This window comes from Anarrhichthys ocellatus, unplaced genomic scaffold (genome assembly GCF_004355925.1).
Source record: "Anarrhichthys ocellatus isolate YVR2014 unplaced genomic scaffold, GSC_Weel_1.0 scaffold5, whole genome shotgun sequence".
Lineage (NCBI taxonomy): Eukaryota > Metazoa > Chordata > Actinopteri > Perciformes > Anarhichadidae > Anarrhichthys > Anarrhichthys ocellatus.
The window spans coordinates 4641258-4664103 of record NW_022280035.1 but is presented as its reverse complement, the minus strand read 5'-3'; the positions used below and the strand labels follow the sequence as shown (position 1 = coordinate 4664103).

Below are 22846 nucleotides of genomic sequence, written 5' to 3'. Positions count from 1 at the left end.
GAGGAAGGAGGTGTGTGTGTGGGGGGGGGGGGGGGTGAATGGGGCAACAAAATGTCACACAGAAGGTTGCTGTTCATTCCCCATTTTCTTACCAACACCATCACATCAACCAGGTGACGAAACATTAATTATCATCCAAACCATGATCTTTTCCAAAACATAAACAAACCTTAACCATAGCCATAAAACAGATACATATTCCAACAGTGATGTAAAGGGTTTTGGAAGGCCGTGACAAACAGTGTTTTATTAATAGTGGAATCAGTCCACAAGACACAAGATTCATCATTTAAGTAAAGTAGGAGAAAAAAAAGTAAGCATGATGTGTAGGCTCTAAAGCCAAACAGCATCATGCTATTTATCTCCTGGATAGAGAGCAACAGACTGAGAGGATTTCAATGGCATGTGTTTTGAATGCAATACGTGCTAATAGCGCTTGTTTTGCTTAATCACTAAATCAGTGATTCATCTAGCGTCCACACAGCCATGTGGAGTATGATAAATGTAACAGCGATTGGATGCAGCAATTTCACAGCCTTATCCCATAACCCCCTGGATAATTAATTCTAATGATGCTTTTTTTTTTATCTGCGACACCCATCACGATAAACATCAATGCACAAACCTACTCATATGAATGTGCTATTGAGCGTAACACTGACCTTTTCAGACCCCCCGGACGGTCTGAAGACGTGTGTGAAAAAAACACCCTGAACACTCACGCCAGCCCTTTAGTGTGCAGGGCTGATTTGATAGAAGCGTGACAGGGGTATTTATAGAGCAGCATAAAGCCTCGCTCTCCCCTCCTTTCTACACCGTGAGCCCATTCCAGCCCAGACACTATTGGCAGCCGCTGCTCACTCACTGGAAAAGCCATCATGTCAGCACACTGGCGGCAGATAGCATGTTGTGCTAACAGATTTGGGAGTCCACTAGCAGGAGCCTGATGTACTTCATTATGCAGTGACAATATACATCCCTTATTTGATGCCTTATTGCACAGCAACCACGACAATCTGTATTAAAATGTCAGTGTTTTCGATCTAATACAGACATTAGCTTTTGCCACAGTCTGATATCTTAAGCTTCCATCAGCAGGCCTGTGATTATCGGCGTATACATGGTGATGCAATCTTGAGAAGGGATTTTTTTGCATATGCAGAATGTGTTTTCGGTGACCACAGACATATCTGTGAAGGCATTATGGTATGAAATGTCCAAACATTTATTCAGGGAGTTGGGCTTTATTCAGGAGATTGTTCTGCGTGTAATTAATTACAGCATGCAAGACGTTATTGAGACGCATCACAACGTTCAGATTTTAGATTAGGTTAGACTGCTGTGATGCATGATGTACAAAGATTATACTGAACCATCTATCAAAAAGTCAAAGCAGGTAAAGAGGATTTGTTGTCCTCTAACATGTGGCGACCTGGTTGGAATTATTAATGGTGAGAGCCTTGGTATCATCTAACAAAGTAGAAATTAAGAATTTGACTGTGGCTCTCTGAAGAATGGTGATGCTGGTAGGGTCATTTATTACATTGCTCTTTAAAAATACATATTTATCTTGCAAGCCTGAAGGGAAAAAAAGAGTGAAAAAAGAACAGGTAAGTTAGAGCCAAATTAATAAATGCAAATTATTGAATTTGTCTTCAATAATCCGGTACAATTAATTCAAAAAGAGAATTTTCAGTGAGGTGATCTGAGGCCATTTTAGCGCCCTAGACCATCAGTAATGCGCCTTATACAGCCACGCCCATCCAAACGCTGCATGTTTAGTGTAACAGGGACAGCAGCAAACCAGTCTTCACGTCCTTGGATTTGGCCATTCAGATCCGCACATTATCAGCCACACCAGCAGGTGAGCGAGGTAAATCAAATAAATAAGTTAAAACACCCCCCCCCCCGAGCAGATGTTTGCATGAACATTATATACAAATACATTATGCATTGCCCAGTGCCCTCACTGCTACGACAGAATTCTCCATTAGGTTCCCAGGTGTTCCTTTATAGTACGGCGATACACTGCTTTGATCAGCCCATCAGAACAATTCCCTCTTTCATCTTGGGGAATGTGATTTGGTTAAAGGGAGATTTTGGATCAAGGTTCAGCCGGAGCTTGAGCACGTCCCTCTCCCTCTTGTTTAGTATTCATGCTGAGTATGGTAATCTGGTGTTGCTTTACTAAAAGTCATCTGCAACATCAATTTCTTATTAATACAGAGGGCAGATATCCAAGAGGAGGGAGTTGAGCCGGAGCAAAACAGAAGTGTGAGGAGAGCGGGAAGAAACGCAAAGAAATAACACCGGGAGAAAAAGAAAACATGAATTTAAACTTGATTGTCCTGCAATTTACAACAAAGCTTAGAGTTATTATTATTTTATGATGCTCTTCTTTCCTTGTCTAATGCTATTTCACAAATTCATGACTGCAGGGCTAACTTTAAATATTACTCATACCGTCAAAAGAAATTCAACATTTCTATAAACTGTCAGACACTTTTTTTTTTATTATTCAATTACTCCGATTTGAGATCTAAAGCAAGCCTTCGGTTGTTCTACCTGCCACTAACAGTCTAAGCAAAAATCTATAGCTTGCTGTTGTAAATGAAAGCAATCTCACTGTTGATTTCTACCTCTGCCGGCAACAGTGGTTTAAGCTCTTATGTTGATTCAAGAGGCTGCGACTGGAGGCCCTGTGGCAATACACCGGTAAAGAACTGAGCAGGACAAACATAAATGTACAGTTTAGAAAATCAGTCTAATATAGGACAAACGGCCGTCTGAGATGGGTTCCTTATCTTCGAGCAGAGTGGGATGTATCGTGTCCGTCTGAGAGGAGGAAGTTTGCTTCAGAGATAAGAAAAGGACAATCAGAAGCCAGAAGATGAAAGATTTGATTCTGGGTACGGGCTGCTAGAAACAGCACAGGTGGTGTATTCCTGCATCTGTAACGTCTGCATGTCGGACCTCAAACATGCACAGTGACTGACCTTGTAGTTTGACCTTTCCAATTAAATGAGGCCTGCGTAGTGCATGCTGCTTGTTTCTTTTATTTGGTGCGTGTGTTACGTGTAGAAAGGAGATATGAAAAGCTGAACTTTTTCAACTTGATTGGGTTAATAAAAGTTATATTCCCCTCTATTCTCTGCTTTCCGTGGAGCGCATCAATCTAACCTGGCAAGCCAAACTTGGTCTGGGCGCCACTGACTAAGTACGGTCTAAGCTCAAAAGCTAAATTATTTAGCCAGCGAGTCCAGTTGATAAATGTTGGCGGTGCCGGTCAATACATTACAGGGATGTGTGGACCAACTCTTTGGTAGGATTTATTATGCATTGGGGGAGATAAAGGCCATTGATCGTCTCCAACAAGGTCACTATAAGGTCTCTTTCTCCACGGAGAGGGGGACTATCCCCTGTGGCGACAACTTTAGGCCACCAATTGGCGATACCAAGCAATAAGGTTAATCAAATCAGTTGGAAGAAAACTATGAATTGTCTTACGTCTGCCAAGGATACTGAGCGATAATGGGCTGTATTTATTGAAGGGATATATAACTCTTACATTATTCATGGGGTTGTGGAAAATGCAATGGCAGTGCTAATATAATATTGACCTAACCCCAACACTACATGAATGGCAATAGAGGGACGGCTTAACACACACACACACACATTGTGGAAAGTCTTACTGGAACATATCTCTTCCTCTTATGATCAATTCACATACTATACACGATACTGAGAAACTCAATACAGGAGATGGTCATCCTAAAGGTCACAGGAGTGAGTGGACACCGAGAGAGTTGTGTCCACACAAAAAAACAACAACAGTCTTTATCATCGGACATCGGAGCCGTTTAGGATGAGATTGTTTTGTTTTGGGTCAAGAAATGCTCAGGAGGGAGTTTTCTCTCTTTATTTGCTGTACTGTGTGGGCGGACAAGAATAGATGGAAATAAAACAAGCGGCTGAATGGATTAACAGTTTATCAACCTCCGTTTAATGAAGATGTGTGTGCAGCTGACTTTATTGTAAAACACAATCATCTCTCAAAGTTTGCAGCAAAGTGCAGACTTAAAAAAAAAAAAGAAGAAGAAGAAGAAATCGTATTTGCATTATAAGATATTTTCTGTGGTTTGAAGACGCGTATAAAGCGTCAGAAAAACCGTCACGGGGAAAAAAACAAACATAAACATCCATTACTCCTCTGTCTACCAATCTGAATAGGACCAATTTGTGGCGAAGGAAAAAACGGCTTTCACTAAAATATTGAAGTGATGAAAATGTGTTTTGTATCTTAGACAAATGCATTCAGTATTGTACAACCGGCAAGTGATAACCACAGGCTGTGCGTCCTCATCCATCCATATCTCTACAACTCTCTTCTCTTTTCTCATGCAGACATCCCGCATACGAGACAGGATTGCACAAATAAACAGCATCTTAGCTTTCTTTACCATTCTAACCTAACAATTAGTGTGTTTCCTTTCAGTGTGTCATGCATCATTGGTTACACATATTATAACCAATGAGAGGAAACTATTGACAAAGTCAACATGTCATGGGGGGGAAACACGGCCCAGCTGAAGCCTTCAAGCCTCCAGTCCAGAGGAGATCTCCGAGCAGTTTTGTTGTTAGATACCATCAAAGGACTTCCACTCCCTTTCTACTTATACTATACAAACACGACTTTGAAAAGGATCCTGCAGAGGGAGAACAGCAGAGCCACGGTGGGTCCATGTTGCCTCATCAACAGAGGTTTCAAAAGGCAGTGCAGAATTTCAATGGTGCTTCAAGGTTCTGCTAAAGGACAGCTTAGAGGGGGGGGAGGGGGAGGACGGGTATTTATGGACTCTGGAGAGACACTGTGTTGACACCTCAACCTTTTAGGCTCAAGCTGGAGAGCAAACGCTGCCGTCTTCCTCTCGAAAATCAACACCAACCAACATGAAGGGGTGAAAAGACGATCGTCCATACGTCACTGGATGAAGCTAAAAATATCTTGATGGCAGGACATTCAGTTATGCCAGATGAAATAATAAGGAGTAAGGATGGATGAAAGAGACAGCTCAAACTAATGTCACTGGTCAGAGAAGGTACTAAAACCCACAGCTAAGCCCGTGGGAATCGGAAAGTGCCGCGTCGGACATATTGGCTATCTGTAATGTACATTCACTCGAATAAGTTTCGGGTTCAGTGCTTTACAAGCTCTGAAATATGGGGGATTAAACAAGCCGCGTATCTTGAGGTACTGCACTGGAAATATTTTACGTAAAAATCATGTCAGAGTAATTCTTTAATTAAAAACTCTTTCGTATCAATCGGAAAGTTTACGACATCTTTTTAATGGCGCCATTTCAGCTCCCAGCGGAGCACAGGTGGCGGCAAGAAACCACACTCAACAATTTGTACTGTTGCTCCACTTTGTGGCACCTGCTGCTGAGTTGCTCACAATCAGCTCCCCTGCAGCAACGCGACTGTCACAGAGATTTTTCAAATAAGCTGCACAGATCACTCGCTCCGGAGAAAAACAAAATGCACTTGTACAAAATATATTCAAAGGAGAGAGCTAAGCAGAAAAACAAACACCTCGATCTGCCCATCAGTTCAGTGTCCGCTTTCTCACGAGTTTAGTTTCTCCATAACTGTTTTGTCCTCGACCTTTTTTGTCATTCTGGAAATAATTTGGTTGAGGGATTTGAGTTGACTTTTTACACTTTCGGGAGACTAGAGCAAAACGCAGAAGAGAACGACGTGGAGTCTGTCGCTTCTGTTCCGCGAATGACTTCAAGGAAGAGAGGAACAGAATGAATGACCTATCACTTTAAACAGCCATTAGAAGAGAAACCTACTGAGAGCTTCCTTATTCTGCAACTTTATCCGTACTAAAAAGGGTTTTAAGAACTTGCTCAGTTCCCGGTCTGGGACCTGTGGGATGGATCATTATGTCCTTGTCAGCTGTATTTACTTTTTTAATTCAGCCAGTTTTATTGATGTGTAAACATCTCGAAGAGAAAAGGGACTTCACATACGGCCCAGATGAACAAAGGCCTCAAGGACATCCAACCAAAAGGACGTCTGAATCCTGCAGGACCGGGATCCTACGAGCTGCCTGAATGGGCAGCTTTGATAAGAAAAAAAAACAATGAACTTACGGCGAGTGACCTTTGATACTGTGATTCAATGAAATACAACCTAAAAGGTCAGGGCGACCTATACGGGATTATTGTTTCAAAGTAGGATATATATTTTTACCATCATCGGTAAAAAAGGAAAACCTTTGGTTATATTCCCCCAGGTTCAAATAAGAACACTGTATTTGTAGCAGTGTCTGAGCGGAAACAAATATTTTATAAATACTTTATAAAAGGTTGTTGATTTTGTATTGCACTGTTATAAAAGAATCCTGCTTCAAAATCAATATCATTTTGGTTCCTTGACTCATAAGCATATCTGATTTGATGCAAACACCTTGTTATTTAGTCACCCTTGCTTTGAGATGGAAGAGCCAGGTTTTATACGACAGAAAACGACAGCTCAGTCAGCTGTGCATCCACGGTGGTGTCAACCTGCCAAATGCTCTTCATCTGCAAATTTCATAAACGCTTTAACACGGGCAGCAGGAGAGCTAAAAATACGAAATATAAGGACAGCATGTGGCTCCATTAAACGCAGGTTTCCCCAAATCTGGGAAGAGTAGCAAATTTATTCTTAACAGCCTCTTTGATTTGGCAAAAAAAGAAAATTCCTAAAGACATTAAAGGATGCATAAATGCAGGAAAATATTAGCATTTTAAGGCCGTCCCTGCTGCTTCCAAACAAGGTCAATGATAGCCCTAGTTCTAGCTCCCCGTCTTTGACAATGAGAGAGGGTTTAATCAGATGAAGGCCTAATGCAGCAGGGCTATAGAGGCACTACCATGCCTGGAGCTGTCCATCAGATAGAAAAGGGCATGATGGGCTGGGATCCAAACAGGCCCACAGAGAATCCCAGCCGGCTGTTGTTGCTGGCTCCTCGTTCTCAAGGACCTTTAGAGATCAAAGACCAACACACAACAAGAGAGACAGCGAGATATTGAGAGAGAGACGGTGATAGAGTGAGATGGACCAAAAGAAAGGGAGCGGGGTAAGCAGGAAGGATGCCACGACTCAGAATAACCCATGTGGCCTTCAGTGATTACCCAAACGCCGGGCCTCCTACTGAGTCAGAAGAACAATCAAAGGGATTTCCTGGAGAACGTCTGCGAAACATCCAGTGCGAGTCAGGGCGGACTCCTCCATCCGGTGCCAGAAGAAGTATCTTCCGACCTCAACTCCCTGCTAACACGATATAGCGTGGAAATGATGTGCTCCTTTGATACTCTTAAAGAAAGGAAAAAAAAGATCCCCTCTGTACTCTGAGGAATCGTTGAAGTAGCCTCTCTCCCCGCTTTCACTCTCTCCACAAAAATAAAAAGATACATGATGTTCTTCTGCCCGGCCAGCGCTGTTGTTTAACCTTGGTGAAATACATAAATGGGACAAGCAGTAGAGCTGAACAAATACTGAGCTGCATGAAGCGTTGCGAAACAACTTAGAACATCTAAAAATGGACAACAAAAACATAAGTGAAAGGGCAGGCATCCCGAATATGAACTCAGCCCGAGCTCAGCCCGGCAGAGGAGCAATTTTAACCGGAGATTCCAAAAGGGTTTCAACTGAGATGGTGCTTATGTGTACTCCAGAAGTAGTGTAGATAAAACATCCAATCTGGATATACAGGGGATGGACCAAATACCAGGGACATCAAAACACTGCAGCCTTGAAACAAATACAGTACAACCCATTGCATCCTTATAATGAAAGCTAAAATAGACCTTCAGAGGTGTTGATTCAAATTTTGCAATTTACAAAAACTGTGATATTGAGTTGAAAAAAATTGTCTTTTTATTCGCTTGGAAAAAGCTGTAACATGAATCATGCAAATATCTATTCTTAACATCTATATACGGTTAAAAAATGAGCTATTTCTGCCAGATCACATCAGCTCAGGACAGTGACAGCAGGGTTTGCATCCCGAGTGTCTTCGATTATTAAAATAAATGATTGTGGAAACACGTATCACTGGGTTTTACAAAAGGAAGAATTCAGGTGGATTGGCATTTAATCAACCAACACACAATCATTCCCACTACACGATACTGTCCGTCTGTACTTTAATATCTATACTGTTGCCACCTAACAGTCTGGTGTAGGGGTACGACACTTTATTCCCTAGAATGGCTGCTTCATCTGAGCTACAGTGCAGAGCGTCAGACTGTGTCTGGCTCTTCTCTCACGTTATTGTTAAGATGTGATGTCAGCCTGAAAAACTTGATCGTACAGGCGCTGGTCCCAAAGCGTTAAACGCACTAAACAATATATCAGTGGTGGTGAATAATACGTTACCCGAAATAATATGCATAATTCAGAACAGAGTCATTTTTTAGCTTACCAGTTGCAGCAGCGGCGCTCTTGTGTGCCAAAATCTCCCGACACCCTTCTGACAGAATATCAAGCCACTTTTTTTGTATTCCACAGGGTTCATCGACAAGAGTAAAACTGGCATTAAAATTGTTTTCAATCTCTTTTAATGCGTCTTTATTTGTGTACTCTTGTCAACGTGGCACTAAATTTCCCTTTAATTAAATATTTTCTCCTCTGAGTATCAGATTTCCTTCCAAGTTGCAATTTGATTTTCTTTTTAATTCCATTTTGGTCAATTTCCCATAATTTTTTCTCTTAAAAATGGTTTGATTTTGCTTGTTGTTAATTTCATATCTGTTAATTGCTGCTAGAGATATTTTTTTAATTTAATCATATTCAGGTTATATTCTTTTCATACAATATTCATAATTAAATATTATCTAATTTAAATAACTTATTTTAGGAATGAACAAAGGCGAAATAACTCTCCTGAATCCCAAAGAAGAGAAAAGATACCTCCCTTGATTAATAAAGTTTATGTACATGAATCCCACTGAAGCATGATCCCAAATAAGTCAAAAGAACACGAGTGATCATTATGTACAAACGCTCCACCTTTAAAGAGCTCAGACATGTTTATTAGCTCTGGTGCCACCGGTGGAAAAACATACAATATATTGTACACACAGATTCAGTTTAAGAAAACCTCTCAGCTTTCAAATATGCTCTTAAAAGTTCCAAGAGGCTACTTAGATTACAGAGCAGCTCGTGGAAGCGAATATGATAATGTGGATTCCCGCCATTCAATCCCACTCACGGCTGGCAGAACAGAGGTAGTCACTCGTACACGAACATCTACTCTGTATGATACAATAGAACAGCTTATTGAAGCACAGAGACGAGCACATCAAAACGCAGAACTCATTTTCCTTTATCTAGTAAATAAAGTTAAACTCCATTACGAAATGGTTCCGCACAGAAAAATCCTGACCCGGCAAATTCAGAAGGAAAAGGTAGAAAATCGTTCCCGTCTACACCTGAATGGCTCCGCAGCTCAGTGAACACATGAGGATGGAAGGGGAAGAGACGGGAGATAACGGTGAAGGAGGGGGGGGGGGGGACCGAAAGGAAGAAGGAGCTGGAAAGGAAATCAAAGACACAAGCTGGGTTCAATTTAGAGGCTTCCCACAGGAGACAGAGTGGCCTGCATCTGCTACAATAGAGGTCATGCAATTTTGAGTGGATACCCCCGTCTTCAGGGGAGACTGAGGGACCCCTGCCTTGATGTGCACATCCAGCAAAGGGTCCCCGTCGCATGCAGGACCACCTCCAACGACCCCGACTGGCGGGTTCCCATTACAACTGCCTGACTACATCGTAGCCTTGCAATTGACACTTCACAGTAAGCTACAACACAAGCAATCAGTAAAGCTATCAAGCTCACGGGAAGTTGCTACGAAGTCAGCCATCCAAAGAGAAACTCTCCCCATTCCTTCTCGTCCCGTCGTCTACTTTCGCCGGCCAAATGATGTCAAAAAAAAAACAAAGGCACCACCAAATATATCTAGTAAACTGCAATTTGAGTGGAAACTACATTAAGAAGAAGGTATATGATCACCGCGAGCAACACGTGGACATAAATTAGCCCCGGGTGCTCTTATTAAAAACACTTTTGAAAAGAAATAGTGAAAAGTTGTCACTGCGACGCCGCGGCTGAATTACTGTGCTCTCTGAGCAGCCGGAAAATAAATCGTGCGGGCACTTTGCCATCGAAACCTCAACCGAGCAGTTTGACAGAGAGCCGATATAAATACAATCCGAACCCTTCGTTAAGAGTAAGACACCCACAGAATCTGCTCCTACTCTCTCCATTGCCATGTTCACGGATGTCGGACCCACAATAATAAGAAAGAGCAGCAACAACAACAGTCACGCAGATAAACAAACAAACAAATAAACAGATGGATGGACAAACATGACCTTTAATTTCCACCGATTTGCCCCGTGAGAAGCTAATGGACATTTCTGCAAACATTTGCAAATGGTGGGAGTCTTTTTAATTACTCTCCACAAAAAAAAAAGAAGCCATGCATGGCAGGGAGCTCAAATAAACATTTAATCAAGCTTGACCTTGTGTTCGATTAGGTGAATTCTCCGAGCACCGACGTCCGGACGTTCAGGTTTGGAAGAAATGTATCAGAACGGGCAACGAATGGTCCAACGCCTGGTGATTTGACCAAGGTCGTCAGATATATCAAATACGAGTCCTTCTGAGCCACAGAAGAAGGCGTTTATCCAGATCGTGTTTTAATGAGGTCAGGAGACTCCAAAAGGAACGCTCCAGCTTTTGCACTAAGAGTTTCAAGCCAAAGTCTGAGGCCTGCAGTACAACACGCCGCACAAAATCTAATTTGTTTTGTTTGTGAAGGCTGAGCTGGTGTTGAATACGGGGCTATTAATAAATGCAGGCATACTCGGTACAACTTGAGGTCTGTCTATCTAATAACACACACTGACTGGAAGAGGTTTCCCACAGTGTTTGGCAGTGGAGGCTCCCCGCCTTGCCTGAAATAAAGTGCGCCTCAGCTAATGACGGAAGAAATGATTGTATTTTATGAAATGTAACATTAAGCTTACTGAGCTTCAGGGACGCTTGGCAGCAAAGGCCATGTATGTAATGAGTGAGGCGATTGACTGTCAACTAGTAACTACATTTACAAACGGATTAGTCAGAATGGTACATTCGCGTTGCAGTGGTTAATCAAAGCGGCTCTTTTACTGTTTAGCTCAAAGTTCCATGTTGACCATCCGGACTCGTATCATTGGTGGGCACGCTCACCACCTCCTGTAATCAGTTTTCCTGCGCGAAACTCATTTGCACATCGCAGAAGTAAACTGGAGACTTGTGGCTCGAAGGACTTAAAAGATCAAGATTCAAGATTTGCAACAAGTTCACCACAACTTTCTTTTTTTTGTGACAAACCTGCCACACTACCCGTGCACGCACAAAAGAAACTGAGAAAATCAGAAACCTGGATGTTCGTGGCATCGAATATCATGAGATACCATGACGAACTGGAATGTCACAGATAGTCAAGAATGGCCCTGTCACTGGGAAAAATCTCCATGTTATCCTTTCATATTCTAAATTAAAACATTTTAACAAAACAAAACCACTGAAAAAGAGTCATTCAAAGAACGGATGAATGACTGATAGTAGTCAAGAGGGTGCATTGTTGTATAAAATACAGCAGGATCCAAGATAACACAGCGGCATCCAGCACGTTGACACAAACCATGTTTTAGTCAGAGATAAGGGCTGAATGATTGCGCAACACTGCATCCAATTGTGCTCGTCATTATAGCACCTATCTCATAATGGCTCCGACAGTCCCTCAGGTTTATCCAATCTCGCCTTTGATTTCATTTGTTGTGCTTTTTGATGATCCGTTTCCCTGCCTGTTACACCCTGTGTCCCACTGCCCCGGTGAGTCCGCTAAGTGTCCCCCCCCCCAAATGCTCCGTCCTTGGAGGGGACCACGCTGTGCTTGCTGCTGCTGCTGCTTGCTGCTGGTGTCGGCGTGAGGCAGAGAGGATTTTTCCTGACGACAGGGGCATTAAATGTGTAGCGGGCCGGTTGGAGGTCTTAGCTGATGCTCTCTTGTCTGCTTTGGTTCAGCACCAGTTCAGAAGCAGCGCCCCTCTAAGCTGAGTGGGAGCTCACGGTACTCAGAACGTTGTGCCGTTCATTAAAAGGCGGAGCGTGTCACACCAGCTTAGGCCCAGTGTCCTCCCTCAACCACGGCTTCATGCCGTCCTCCTCTCTGCCTCTGCGTTTTAAGACTGAGTGACCGGGAGTCACTTCTCCCAAAAAATTGGCGAATCTTTCTGTTTGTCGATGCTTTATAATGTCACAGATTTGAGCCACTTATTAAGTATGTCTGCAAGGAGGCTAACACCGAGGCATCTAATCCAACATGAAGCAGCAGAGAAAATATTGCTCACTCGTGTCCTCAAGACTCCAGCAGCAAGTCATAAACGCTGTCATTCATATTCTATGCCCATGAGAGCTGCTACAGAAGTGCGTAGTTAAGGGGCAAACTCAAACTAAAAAGGTCTAATAAAATGTCGTCCCTTTCTTTGACTGGTAGTTTCCCAATGTATGATACACGTGCATTGAATTCTATAATAACACAACAGCCTGAATCAGAGCTGTAAAGTGAACCAAAGAGCAAGAAGTGCATTTTGAACACGGCGCTAGTAAAAATTGCAATCCTCCGGCACCATCTCAAGTCCGGCAACCTTCATGCCAGCGCAACCAAACATCAGGCTGACACCGTTTGATCTTGAAAGGGATATAAGCCCAAAGCCGTTTCCTGTTTGAGATGTCCTTCTTTAAAAAGATTCTAATCTCGAGCGAAATGTCTAGCAAAATAGAGGTCATCGTGCCAGAGCACGGAGCAGACAATAGCGGACCTGAGAGGAATTCTGTGAGGATTTGTTACACGCGTCTCACCTGAGAGACGTGGGGACATCAATGGCTGAAAGAGCAGCGGCACAAACAAGGTGAATATAAGACTTCCTGGAAGTTTTATTATTTTGCAACTGACCAACTATAAAGTGGCGCTTGTCTCATTTAATCATCAGATGAGAACTCACTGAAATGTCAGATCATTTGCAATTTGTTTTCATTACAATCATGACCTCCTTTTGTCTTTCTTTCAATAAAAAACTTGTTGTTTTTTTTCTGTAGATTCTCAAGCACTGCCAGGTACTTCTTCCCCCATTGATAATTTGGAGGCTGATAGCATAGCTTGCACGCTGCTCATGATTCAATGACGAGAGTACCGTTCAACCCTCTAAACTCCCGCCCCCTCCCTTGAATTTTGATTCGATTGGTTTATCTAATTTTCCAGTAAATGCTTGAAATGTATTCCTGCACACCTTCTCATGAAACCACAGAGGGGAATCATGCGAATGAGATAGAAAATGAATAGCTCTACATTAGCTTCACTTCACCTCACCAGTAACACCAGAGCCCCCCCCCCCCCACACTCACACACACTCACTCTCCGTCCAGATTAAAGTTTCCAAGCAGAAAGTTGTGTCCTCAATCATTTCCACCAAAAGTAAAAATGAAATGAAGCGTGCGTGCCTCTTCTTGAATGAAACTGAAACACAATTATCCCAGATTTGAACAAGGTGCAACTAATGTAAAACGCACAAAAAAAAGGTGGGCGGCAGGGGAAAGGAACAACAGACACTTCATCATTATTCCTTCATGCCGTACGTGCAAATTGAAAAAGTGGTTTTGCAGTCATGTCAGGAATACAAATAATCTCTTCTTGGAGTTCACGTGGTTATGTAAATGTGCAAAAAATAATGGATGGATACAATAACGAGAGGTAGTTGTGAGAGTTAAGGGAATAGTTTGGAGTGAGGTTGTAAGAGGTACTTATCCATTCAGCGTATTACCTACAGTAGATGGAGGTCATCACGCCCGAGTATGGAGAAGCATGCAGGAGTATGGAGACAGTAATGTACTGCTGTGGACGAGGGCAGCACAGCAAAACACATTTTGGCGTCCTAGAAAAAAGGCCCACCGAGAAAGTCACACAAGCAGCGGTAGACCAGCAACTCTAAAATGACTGTTTTTGTCAAAGGAGTATCGTGGCTTTTAAGCGTAGATAAATTCTTCTGAGTTCCCAGTCGGAAAACAATGAAAATATTCTAAATATAGCGTACAGTTCAACGGATTTTACTGATTTTTATGTGGGCCTTTCTTTCAGGTGGCTAAAAAACATGTTTTGCTGATGTCCGCGTCCACAGCAGTACATTGCTTTGCTCTTGTACCAGTACCCCTGCATGCTTCTCCAAACTGGGGGCGGTAAAGTCATTTACTGTGAAGCCAAATAGAGATTTTCTTCCCCATGTAGCTGTAAGTGTCCTCTCCAAAACAGTGCAAGTTTTAGTCGTAGAGAAGTCGCCCCAGTTAACATAATCGATTTGTGTTATTTTGGTTTGTTACAAAGCTACAGAGAACAGTTACCACAGAAAAACATAAATGAAGAGGACCTGATCCCTACGTAGATAAAAAAACACAATGATTCTCATGTTCAGGTGATTAAACTAAAGAGAACATACTTATTAAATTGATATTACATTTCTGCCAATAGATCCCCCTAAATGCCAAACACTGTTCATTTAAATGCAGAGAATTACTGGCTAATAACCACCTCAACTATTATGCAAATAAAAATGGATGTCTGCAGGAGAGTCCATGTTTTATGACCTGAAAGCCCACTACACCCACAACAGTAGTTTTCAAATACAAAGCAGCCAAACTGAGCATTAGCATTAGCAGCTCTAACCTACCAGACTACTGAGGTTCCTTAGACGTATAAAGTGGAAAATTAGTGCATTAAGCATGCAGAGCTAGTGCCAGGAATATGCACAGAATTGATGAGGTGTCACTTTCACTAAGAGTCACACAATTGCACCGACAAGGAGCCTCTCTGATCCCTCCCTTCCTGCCTGCCTGTCTGCTACCAGTGAGGCACAAACACTCTGATTTGCACGGTCTGCAGAAAAAAAAAAGAAGAAAAGAAATGCCCTTGATTTTAGGAAAGGTTGCCTTGCTCTCTTCAACCCTGCAAACCCTACTGGCATGCATACCAACACACACACACACACACACACACCTGAACCGTCTTTTTTTTTTCAGCCCACCGAGCATCAACAGCCGAATCTGCAGCCCAGTAACACAACAACACGGTGTGATTCCTGAAATGCGTCTGTTCTGATTAAATTCGGTAATAAATGGCAAGACATGCTAACAACCGTAGCCGACAGCATTTATCCCCCCCAGCAAATGCTTAGACTTACATTTTGAGATCAATTTCAAAGCTGCGTTAATTAATTTAGACTGCTAGCAGCACAATGCAGGTCAGACGAGGGCAAACAAGTTACAACATCAGCCAATTAGAAACACACGAGCGTTATACATTTTTTAGGGCCGGGCTTGTGAGCAAAGATATGACAGATGGAGACTTGGACGGAGACTGCAAGTGATATGTGTATTTGTTGCCGCAGTAATCACCACTGTAATTGTGTGTAGTTCTACACATCCACATCTTTACCACAGATAAATGGATTCCTTCATCCATTTTTTTAAATATACTGACTACACAAAGTCCGTGTAAGATAATATTTAACTGTACGTCAATGACAGATTGTCCTTTTTAATATCCTGTTCCTTCAGAAACGAGCCTGTCTGGGGCCTTATCATCTGGTGGTTTTTCAGTCAATTAACTTTCATCACCGCAGATGACTATATTTATTTGGTCACAATGTGTTCATCAAAAGCATGGTTGGTTGATTTTTGCATATTGGTTTTAAGATTCATCATAGTGTGTATTTAGGGCTAATTACAACCAGTTATTCATAAAAAAAAGAACAACCAGGTTTCGTGTCTATCAATAGAAGCAACAACAGGGACAAACTCATCAACCTGTCCCCGGAGAAGAAGGTTGGCCAATGAGTTCTTAGGCAAATGAAGCAACATACAGTCAGTCCCTGTGAGGGAAATACAGTACGACTTCAATATATGTTGGTCCACGCAGTAGAATAATGTTACTGTGTGTGTGTGTGTGTGTGTGTGTGTGAAGATTGTTTTGGGCTGTATTCCAATTTTTTTGTGTTTAGAAACTTACTACACTAAAAACCCGATGACATGATATACTGTATGTTTACCTCACACCACAAGAGTAACTATTCCCACTCCACGTTCCTATATTTCACATATTTCTGAACATGTTTAACACCACAAAAGTCAAACAAGGCTACATTTGTTTAAAGTAAATGATCAAAAAAATAATTCAAAACGTCCTTCGGACCTTTAGGAAGAAAGAAAGGAAAATCATAGCAAAGAGCATCTTTGACATCTTCTCACAAAAGCATTTTCAGATTTGATTTGTAAAGTGATGCGTTATCTCCCTCACTGTTTATGTTCACGTCGATAGTCCTTCATAATACTCGCTAAATACGGCAGCAGTGACGTTCTATGAATAAAACTCAACATGCAATTGACTTTAACCTTCGATTTATGCCAAACAGGGTTTCGAGCGCTGGCAAATCCATAGTAAACATAAACTGCCAGATCAGATAGACGTTTTGCAAGATGGAGGGAGAGAATTTTTTGTATTTTATTTTGTGGATAATTCTTATGTTCGAGCAAAGAGCATGCTGTATCACCATTAAAAGGTCAGGCTATCCATGCAAAACCCAGTGGCAATGAATTCTCTATGTTGGGGTAAAAACTGTGATGCAGCTGAATTGTGAAAATTAAAAAAATCATTTCACTTAAATTATTGCAAAGGGGAAGTCAATCAAAAATAAATAGAAAATATGAGAATAATAGTGTAGAACCTTTCATACGGTTAAAAACAATCATGTTGATTGGTCTAGTTGCTTTAATCTGAAGGTTGACTTTTATCATATTTAAATATGTAACCCATGAAAGCAGTTAAAAGAGAGTTTTTTTGGTGGATGGGGGCACTAACTGGAAAGGTGTTGTTTAGCAGAGAGTTCGCATGTGTGAGAAAGGCCTGAAAGAACACGGTGTCTCATCGAGAGGCGCCGCTGTAAAGGGCTGGATCGAGCACAGCGCGTATGATAAGGAGCAGCGGCCTTACCTCATTTGTGTTCCACCGGTGTCTCTCCTTTGGCAGCGAGGTGCATTTTGGTAGACATTCAAGCAGCTTCTTGGGCAGGTATATTTTCAAATGTCCATGTTCATCTGGAACAAGAGGGAGACAAAACAGAATATTTAACACGGGCCTCAAACCTTAGCGACGCGCTCATCCCCCTCCTCATCAGCGCAGCAAAACGCTGACTGTAAAACAACTATCCACCAAACAGAATTAGGAAATTAATTCAAGAGGAGAGTATTGCATACATTTTTATTTCGTGCTCGGCTAAATTATTTTACTGTGAAATGCATTCTATCAGGGGAGTTCACCAGAAATCTTTCACTGTCAACTTGTAAAGGCGGTGTCTATTCATTATTTAGACACAATAAACACCCTTGAGTGATTTTAAAGTGTATGGGGATTTACTATGGGAAGCCGTGTGCTGCACGCCACAACGTGGCGTATTATTCAGGGGAATTATTACAATTACCGGGCCCAATGCTTACATCATAATGTATGTCGTTCAATCTATAATTTACATTCCACTGCCGGTTCACAACCATTATAAAACAGTAAGGTTTACACACGCCCTCATGCATGGATGCATTCAAATGTTCATCTCGTTCCATTGTTTTTCCCCTGCTAAAATATGCAGATGGCTTAAATGTAAACATATTATATTGTTTCGGGGGACAAAAACGTATTGCATTTATAATATCATGAAAAACCTTATTATAGTCGTGGGGCGTTTTTTTTATTTTTTTATCAGAGCATGAGATATAGGCTTTTGTGGAAATAATTTACATACAAAAGTAAGATATTCTAAGCAAGGATCTTATCATTAATAATGACTTTAAATGCAAAAAAACAAAAACGGAAGAACCTTTTGAAAGCTTAGGTGTACGGTTGATTTCAAAGGGTGGATATAGAGACTTTTACAAGAGGAAATATTTCACCATGTGCATCATCTAAAGCACAGCAAGTCAACAATATGAGCTTTTCTTGTCTCTAGTTGCCACTAAAGTTGATATCAAGTTATTCCTGCCCCCTATTCACATTCACACAGACTGTGAGCATCTACTCTTTGGTATACCACACTTCGAATGCATTCACAATCTGTAACGCTGCAAATCTTTGATGCAGAGTGACTTAAATGCGAGTAATGTTCAAGCATGTGCAAATGAATATATTATTCAGTTTTTAAATGCGTGTGGATCGAATGTAAATACATTCTCTAAAAAGTAACGCAAAATACTGTTTGCAATGCAATTTGGAAATGCATTACGGCTAGAAAACAACGTTCCCTCATATTTATAGAAGTGTGGGTGAGGATACCAGCGAATGGGTGAAGTAAGGGGAGAGACAGAGAGAAGCCTGGATGTGAGTGATGACTGTGGATCCCTGAGGTAGCTGATATCAGTAGATGACTGGGGAAAATAAAAATGTTCGAACCGAAGCAAAACACCACGTTGAAGCCCATAGAAATAATCCAGCAGTGCACTGTGATTATGAGGATATAACGAGAGTGTACGTAGCTCGCTGTACATCCCAGCAAGAACAGTGTGGTACTGCCCAGAAACCCCCATATGGACCATTCAATGGGACTGATCACAGTGGGGGCACAGAGATGGCGCTGGCTTGGAGCCTCCGAGTGTAAAGCGCAAGGTTGGAACCTCATCGCTCCCAAAAGAACGCAGCGAGTAGATGTGTAGTATTTGCAATTGTACCCATAATTCCGCATGTGCACTCTTTTTTTAAGAGCTGCGCAGGTATCTGTAATCACTTGCTTCGCCCAATTAAGAATCACATACAGCAGCTGCTCCTCGGGCACCACCAGAGCCGCTTCACCGTCAGAACTGGGAAACGCGCTGCAACTGAGTGATCAGAGAGGCACCGAAGTAAAGTTGTTCCGTGTAGACGTCTTATTGTACAGCATCGACTTCAAATAAGCGAGAAGATGTATAGTCTCGCCTTAATGCGGTGCTACAAACGCGCTATCTTTCACTAAAAGGCTCAAGATGTGCATGGGCCTTCAGTATTGAAGCCCACTCACAAATAGACAATCTCACTGGATCCACATTCGGACACGGCGTGGGTCATTGCAACGTCTTGGCCGTCTCCCATCCGACCAAGTGTGCTCTGAAGATTTAGCTTTTTTTTTGCAAGCGGCAGACAGCAGTAGCAGCAGATACATATGGCACGTCTGTCTGTCTCTGCTCAGATTATTCAGGATTCAACGCTGCTCTCTGGCACGCCCTCCGATGACACCATTGAGACAGAGCTGAATTGGAATATGTCTCAAGTAGCCTGTGAAGGGAGATAGAAATCTACCGTAGGACGTGTCTGCTTCATCTGCCAGCGAGGATCTTGACAAATGCAATAAAATCTCTCACGCCGGTCATTGCATGACAATGTTTTTGCTAAAGATATTATTGGCTGTACAACACTTCCTGCCACGGACCCCTTAAGTAAGCGGAACACATCTCGGTTCAGTATGCTGTGCACACGGAGAGGTGACACAACTGCAACATGCATCTTACTTTGAAATGCCAGCCTCGTTTGTTTACATTTTGGCAAATCTGCACGATTAAAATTATGCCGAATTGGCTATCGACAGTTCCTGTCTGCGAATGTGCTGATGGATGTACAAACTCCTAGCACTGGATTGCTTATATTTTAATCTTTTTTTTCCAATAATTTCTAAGCGAATTTCTGGACGTTTAGAGGATGGCTATTGACAACCTCGGGAAGTGTAATGCTGCATCTAAACCTACATGTCGGTGTATCATATCAGTATGTCAAGGTTTGACGCTAACCTCAGCCAATCAGAGACTTGAAACAACGTTACTGTTATAACCTGCCCTCTTACTGCAGCCAAACTACAGTAACCATGTTCCGTTGCTTCCAGAACACCGACGTGCACCTGACCACTACACCTACGCAGCTTCACGCACGTCTGGCTCCGCCCCCCTTGTGGACCGCATAGCTACAGTCTCAGGACGGTGATCCTCATCCCACAGAGAAGGAAACCAAGTTGTTGTTTTGTTTTTTTAAATGGCCAATCTGTGGAACGGTCTTGACAGTCACGTGACCTCAACACCAATCCAACTGAGCATATGTTTCACTTGCTGAAGACAGGACTGAAGGCAAACAAATAAAAAAAAGGCCCCAAAACAACCAAGACATGAGTATGGCTGCAGCACGGGGCCTGGCAGAGCGTCACCAGGAGACACGCCAAGTGTCTGTTGATGTCTTCGAATCATGAATTTCAGGCTGTGACTCGAAACGCCGAAGGATTTGCAACCAAGCATTTCACTTAATCACAATATCTTGCGTTTTTAACATTACACCTATATGCAATGTTATTTATAATATCGAAAAGGTAAGCCAACTACGCTGGGAGGCCTCCCTGGTGTTTTACAGCATCACCGATGAAATGGACAAAGCCCTTAGTGTTGCATTTATTTGCGGTGTTTTTTTTCTGCTGTGACATAATCATTATTTATTCAAGACAGGCTGGTGTGGATGTTAATTTTCTCTGCTAAATTAAGACTAAAGTATGCAGAGAGGGGGGAAAAAAGCAAAGTTGGCAAACCAGGAAGCTTACCAGCCTGTCGACTCATCTACACACACACGGTCCATATAGGGGGGGGGCTTTCAACAGCCTACAGGACATTAACATTAGATTACACCAATAATTACACCACTGTGAGCCTTTTATCCATCGCAGGTATGGATGACTGTATTTCTTTGAAGAACAAGCAAACTGCTGTCATTTCTCCAACCGTGCACTTTGCTTTGTGCTGTTAAATAAACGTGTGTTTCTCAGATGTTCAGAGTTGGCGTTCTCTAATCTGGGAGTCCATGTCTAACTTGAGAAGGGCCTTGTTTTTCCTCACGAGGCTCTCAAAGAAACACAAAGGTGAACTCAACGCAACTGTTGCCGAGTGCTGAGGTTTCTTTTTTCTCCGGCGCTACACTCTCGTAACTCTAAACGCTTTTGTTCTTTCAGCTGCTATTTATCCACACTAATAGTATTTCAGGTGCTGCACGTCTACTGTTCCCTCCACCGGGCATCTCCACAGATGTGAAGGGGAGGAACTGTGAGTGTTCCAACAACAGTATTGCTTACTAATTAAAGATCTGTCCACTGTGGCATGAAACGCCACATATACTGTGGTTTCGTGCATCGGCTGAAAACAACCGGCGACGGGGGAATAGCTTGGATGCCAGATTTGGAATAGGTTTACAGCAGATAGTAGGCAAGCTCTTCCTAATCAAATTATCTGATTTGATCAGTGCATGAACAACAAATTACCCACAGGAATTTAGCTTTGAAAACCTAAATGCATCTTCTTTTTTCTCAACCAGTAGGAGTTGATTGAAGCCTGAAAGGAACTCTTTCTGTGGACTCCGCTTTAAGGTTTGATATTTATTCTGGAGTGGAAACAGCGAGCGTAATGACTGCTTGTGCATTAGCCAAGATAGGGATACACAGAAAACTACTATTTGGTTGTAAAACACTAAAGTGCAAGACAGGCTGATACCAGAGATTGGTACGTGAGAGGATGTGCTGAGCGGAGCCGGCACACCGGAGCCAATTACATTCTGGATCTTGCCGAGCGAGCTCACATACAAAAAGGGGAACTGAACAGGGAGAGGAGGCTACAGGTCTGCAGCAGCCATGTTGCCATTACTGGCCATTTGTGAACCGGGGCAGCCTGTGCCTCCTTCCTAATTCCTGTCGAATGGTTATAAAGATATATATATATATATATATATATATATATATATTTCTGTCTGCTAATGTTTGGATTATCACTGATCCTGGGCCGCTAAGCAAACACTCGGGCCACATTTAAGGGTATCTGTCATGCTAGCTTGCTCCAGCCCCACCCCAGAGACGAGAGCGAGGGTCATGCGACTGGAGAGGCTGACAAAAACAAATCTTTAATCAATATCCGAGCCCCGGACGCAAAACCCCTCTCTCTTCCGTCTCTGTCTCCGAGCGCTCTGGCAGTGACAGTTTTTCTTTTTAATCTGTGCCCACATTGTGGAGAAATTGCAAGCTAATGTTTTGGCTATAGATCATTCAACAAATCGCTGCTGGCGGTGCTGTATCCAAAGTAACAGTTTGAATGCAAACATTGTCCACATCGGTTGGGTTTGCTCTACACCTGTGACTCGAGGGCGGGGGAATCACAAGAAGAACGAGCGGTCCCGCGGATAAACATTTGGCTCTCATCTCTGTGCAGTAAGAAGTGCTGCGAAACTGAATTAGGCCCGTGGCAGTGTCTGTTATCATTAGGTTGGATGACAGCCATCCACTGGGCCCGACCAGAAATACCCCAAAGAGTTTAGCTCCAAAATGAGCCCAGTCAGCCAAAAAAAGCTTCGCTCAGACATATTTCATCAACTGGGTTAAGAAATTTAAAGATATTAGAAACAAAAAAAAAAGAAGCATACTGCACATAATTATACAAGTTATCATTGGTAGTGAATGATGCTGTATTTAGATAGATTGCAGACCTTTCAATATATGCAAAGGAGGAAGTAATGCATCAAATTCCACTTTAACATCTTGAAGCCTGTTTTGCACACTTCCCAAAATAATTTGAACTGAAGGGAACTCAGATCATTTGCCAACGCCGAGTCCTTTAGAAGACGTTGTTTCACCTGGTGATGCACCCTCGTCTGTTACCCCC

General features: G+C 42.3%; 1 protein-coding gene across 11 annotated transcripts in view; it reads right to left on the bottom strand.

Annotated features, from left to right (window-relative positions):
- camta1a (calmodulin binding transcription activator 1a) overlaps positions 1-22846 on the bottom strand; it is a 269414-nt gene that overhangs the window by 239109 nt on the left and 7459 nt on the right. For all 11 annotated transcript variants that reach the window (XM_031845523.1, XM_031845518.1, XM_031845521.1 and 8 more), the window contains one exon: positions 17145-17248. In XM_031845523.1, coding sequence (XP_031701383.1) covers positions 17145-17248 — 104 coding nt within the window. The remainder of the gene's footprint in view (positions 1-17144; positions 17249-22846) is intronic.